This window comes from Trematomus bernacchii, unplaced genomic scaffold, assembly GCF_902827165.1.
Source record: "Trematomus bernacchii unplaced genomic scaffold, fTreBer1.1, whole genome shotgun sequence".
NCBI classification, from domain to species: domain Eukaryota; kingdom Metazoa; phylum Chordata; class Actinopteri; order Perciformes; family Nototheniidae; genus Trematomus; species Trematomus bernacchii.
In genome coordinates, this window is record NW_022987372.1 from 5001 (window position 1) to 10000 (window position 5000).

Here is a 5000-nt window from a genome sequence, read left to right on the forward strand (position 1 = left end):
CGGGGTGAGCCGGTGGATGGGAGCGGCCTCGGAAGGCAGACGCGGAACCTCTAGGCCTACCGGGGGGGGGCATGTCTCTGCGAAGAGCTGAGAACTGTTGCCTGGCGTTCGAGCACCTGTATGGCAGCTGAACCGAACAGCTCCCCCGGCTCCTACATGTCTCTGATAAGGGTGACTGTGCCAGCCAAACCTGGCGACGAGTCTGGACGAGAGTGGATCGGGTGCAGCGGCGTGCTCTGTACGGGCACCAGAATGGAGAGCCAAGGGGAGTGACTTCACCTGGGCTAGCTCAGTAGTGAGTAGGTCCACCCTGGAGGACAGCCTATCAGGCTTAGTCCTCTTCTTGGGCGGTGCACCCGCAGCCTCTGCGGCCCAACGCCTAGGATGGGTAGGTTGGGCTGGAGTCGACTGTGCGGGGGGAAGGCCACCCTCAGTCAGTAGTTCAACCTCGGCTAGTCTAGCAGCTCTTACCGCACGAGGCATGATGGTGCAATTCATGCACGGGTCCTCCGAAAGGCCCTCCCTCAGATGCTCGAGGCCAAGACAAGAGGGGCAAAGGTCATGGCCATCCTCTGGTTAAAGAGGAGCCATACAGGTGTTAGAGCCGTTAGACCTAGCGATAGCTAGAGCACTCAGCTGACTGTAAATAACTGGGCCAGGAAACAAATATGCAGTGGAGGGGAGTGAGCACAATAGTAGTTAGCTTGAGCGTGAGCACTCTGCTAACTGGGGTGAGAAAAAAATGAAGTCAGTTAATGGGTTTATGCCGTGAGAGGAGAGCGGGAATACTCTCTCCACTAGCGCCGTAGCGAGTTAGCCTAAGCGAGAGCACTCTGCTAACTGAAGGATGGAACGGGCATTAAACCAACTGTGTGCAGGGAGAGGGGAGCGGATTCACTCTCTTCACTAGCGCTGTAGCAAGTTAGCTTTGAGCGAAAACACTCAGCTAACTGGACGATAGAACAGGTAAGGAACCAAATGTAAGCGGTGAAAGGGGGGCGGAGACGCTCCCTTCACTAGCGCATTAACAAATTAGCGAGAGCCCTCGGCTAACTTGTACACAATTATCTCATTAGCTTGAGAATAGATAGCACAATCAGCGATAAATGGTAGCGATCTCACCGGCTGACGTGCAGGAGCGTCCGCTCTTTACCGGTCCGGAGCTCCTGGGGTCCGAGCGGTGAACACCGCGGTCCCCTCCCTTGGGAGGGCGGACAGCTCGTCGCAGCCTTTGGAGGGCGAGCGTTTCTAGCCCGCAGCTCCGATCGAGATGATCACAAGGCTACAGGTAGCGATGAGCTAGAATTTTCAATAAGCTAGCTTGGCTTCTACTCATAAAGTAGTAACCTGCGCAGCGAGAAGATGAAAAAGAACTGAACTCGTTGACAACACCGGAACTTATACCTTCCGGGGTCATACGAGGTCACACGTGACTTTGTTGATATAAATATTCGACCTACGCATGCGCGAGACAGAAGATATCTAGTGCTAAAGCACCGCCTCTGGCGGTCAGTAACGGAGCGTCCACACAGCAGCGTTAAAAAAATCTTGGAGGTGGGCGTATCTGAAGCTTGGGGATTTTTTGCGAGCAAGGCACCAACAACCAATCACATGAATCTCCCGCCCCCGACATACGAAGCAAAAAAGTTTGAAGTAAACTGGATATAAACTCCCCAAACAGGAGAAAACCTACCACTGTCTCTGCCACCTCCCTCCATGCCTGGCTCCTCCGGTTTGTATCCCGGTAGGTAAATAGGGACTGGTCATAAAGCACCGGGTGATTCCCTACCGCTCATTTCTCCTCCATGTTTTGGAATATGAGGAAATGACCTGCGGTATGTCTCTCCCAGCATACACGCCGTTTGATTGGCTTGAGCTTGAACTGTCAGATTTGCGTACACGGGATTTGATTGGCTGACGCTTCCACCTCAGCCTCAAAAGTTGAACATTGCTCAACTTTGAATCCTGAAAATCCTGAAAATCTCCGCTCTGCTTCCCACAATGCAGTTCGGCGAAAAGTGAGGGAAAGTGACGTCACCCCATTCAAAGTGAATGGGTAGAAGCGTTCCAAGATTTTTTAACGCTGCTGTGTGGACGCGCCGTAAGGATGAAATAGAACACATATCTACACACTGTGTGACTTCAACGTGTGTGTGTGTGTGTGTGTGTGTGTGTGTGTGTGTGTGTGTGTGTGTGTGTGTGTGTGTGCTTACCTGCCCAGGTGTTTCCTCAGTGTGTTGTACAGCTGACAGGTGAGCTCCTCCTCCTCTGATCCCTCGCTGTCCTGATCCATACACACCTCCTCTATACACACACACACACACACACACACACACACACACACACACACACACACACACACACACACACACACACACACACACACACACACACACACACACACACACACACACACACACACACACACACACACACACACACACACACACGTAGAGTCACACAGGTAGAGTCACACAGGTAGAGACACTGCAGTATGTAGGAATGTGTGTGTGTGTGTGTGTTTGTGTGTGTGTGTGTCACCTGTGATGGAGGTGAGCAGGATCTGAACCAGGTGAGCCACAGTGACCAGGTGGAGCAGGTGCAGGTGAGCCGAGTCCACCGTCCTGTGTTCTGATTGGTCCAGACAGTGAATCGAGCTGTACGACATCACACTGTACACCTGCAGACACACACACACACGCACACACACACACACACACACACACACACACACACACACACACACACACACACACACACACACACACAGAGTTACAAACTGTATACCAATCTATATACAGTTTATGTGTGTGTGTGTGTGTGTGTGTGTGTGTGTAACTCACCAGCAGGTGGAACATGTCAATGTCGAGGACACACAGAGAGTCCTCTACCTGAGAGTCAGGAACCAGGGCTGCAACAACACACAGAATACAAACATCACCTGTGAACGTGTGTTACCTGGGAACAGTCTGATGAAGTGTGTGTGTGTGTGTGTGTGTGTGTGTGTGTGTGTGTGTGTGTGTGTGTGTGTGTGTGTGTGTGTGTTACCTGGGAACAGTCTGATGAAGTGTGTGTGTGTGTGTTACCTGGGAACAGTCTGATGAAGTGTGTGTGTGTGTGTTACCTGGGAACAGTCTGATGAAGTGTGTGTGTGTTACCTGGGAACAGTCTGATGAAGTGTGTGTGTGTTACCTGGGAACAGTCTGATGAAGTGTGTGTGTGTGTGTTACCTGGGAACAGTCTGATGAAGTGTGTGTGTGTGTTACCTGGGAACAGTCTGATGAAGTGTGTGTGTGTACCTGGGAACAGTCTGATGAAGTGTGTGTGTGTTACCTGGGAACAGTCTGATGAAGTGTGTGTGTGTTACCTGGGAACAGTCTGATGAAGTGTGTGTGTGTTACCTGGGAACAGTCTGATGAAGTGTGTGTGTGTGTGTTACCTGGGAACAGTCTGATGAAGTGTGTGTGTGTGTTACCTGGGAACAGTCTGATGAAGTGTGTGTGTTACCTGGGAACAGTCTGATGAAGTGTGTGTGTGTGTGTGTTACCTGGGAACAGTCTGATGAAGTGTGTGTGTGTTACCTGGGAACAGTCTGATGAAGTGTGTGTGTGTTACCTGGGAACAGTCTGATGAAGTGTGTGTGTGTGTGTTACCTGGGAACAGTCTGATGAAGTGTGTGTGTGTGTTACCTGGGAACAGTCTGATGAAGTGTGTGTGTGTTACCTGGGAACAGTCTGATGAAGTGTGTGTGTGTTACCTGGGAACAGTCTGATGAAGTGTGTGTGTGTGTGTTACCTGGGAACAGTCTGATGAAGTGTGTGTGTGTGTTACCTGGGAACAGTCTGATGAAGTGTGTGTGTGTTACCTGTGAACAGTCTGATGAAGTGTGTGTGTGTGTTACCTGTGAACAGCCTGATGAAGTGTGTGTGTGTTACCTGTGAACAGTCTGATGAAGTGTGTGTGTGTTACCTGTGAACAGTCTGATGAAGTGTGTGTGTGTTACCTGTGAACAGTCTGATGAAGTGTGTGTGAGCCGTTGTTGGAGGAGCTGCAGTCCAACAGGAGGAACTGAACCTGGTGAGAGAGCTCAGACAGTCGTCCTGACACACACACACACACACACACACACACACACACACACACACACACACACACACACACACACACACACACACACACACACACACACACACACACACACACACACACACACACACACACACACACACACACACACACACACACACACACACACACACACACAATGAATGAGCTGAACCCTTGAAGCCCCGCCCCCTGCTGTCCATCAGAGTGTGTGTTACCTGTCTGCACGGTAAACTCCCAAACAACGGCTTGTCCTCGTCCATCAGGAGGCGCTCTGCAGGACACACACACCTGAGTTCATATTCACCTGTACTGACAGGTGTGTATTTACCTGTACAGGTATGTGTGTGTGTGTTTACCTGTACAGGTGTGTGTGTGTGTTTACCGATACAGGTGTGTTTACCTGTTCAGGTGTGTTTACCTGTACAGGTGTGTATTTACCTGTACAGGTGTGTGTGTGTGTTTACCTGTACAGGTGTGTGTGTGTGTGTTTACCTGTACAGGTGTGTGTGTTTACCTGTACAGGTGTGTGTGTGTGTGTTTACCTGTACAGGTGTGTGTGTGTGTTTACCTGTACAGGTGTGTTTACCTGTACAGGTGTGTTTACCTGTTCAGGTGTGTTTACCTGTACAGGTGTGTATTTACCTGTACAGGTGTGTGTGTGTTTACCTGTATAGGTGTGTGTGTGTGTTTACCTGTACAGGTGTGTGTGTGTGTTTACCTGTACAGGTGTGTGTGTTTACCTGTACAGGTATGTGTGTGTTTACCGATACAGGTGTGTTTACCTGTTCAGGTGTTTACCTGTACAGGTGTGTTTACCTGTACAGGTGTGTGTGTGTGTTTACCTGTACAGGTGTGTGTGTGTGTTTACCTGTACAGGTGTGTTTACCTGTACA

The 5000-nt window shown here is 50.2% G+C and overlaps 1 protein-coding gene across 1 annotated transcript in view; it reads right to left on the reverse strand.

Annotated features, from left to right (window-relative positions):
- ubr2 (ubiquitin protein ligase E3 component n-recognin 2) overlaps nucleotides 1-5000 on the reverse strand; it is a gene marked incomplete at both ends in the record, with an annotated part of 26315 nt that overhangs the window by 4643 nt on the left and 16672 nt on the right. The window contains 5 exon segments of the mRNA XM_034133282.1: nucleotides 2214-2304; nucleotides 2542-2680; nucleotides 2844-2911; nucleotides 4004-4100; nucleotides 4323-4378. Coding sequence (XP_033989173.1) covers nucleotides 2214-2304; nucleotides 2542-2680; nucleotides 2844-2911; nucleotides 4004-4100; nucleotides 4323-4378 — 451 coding nt within the window.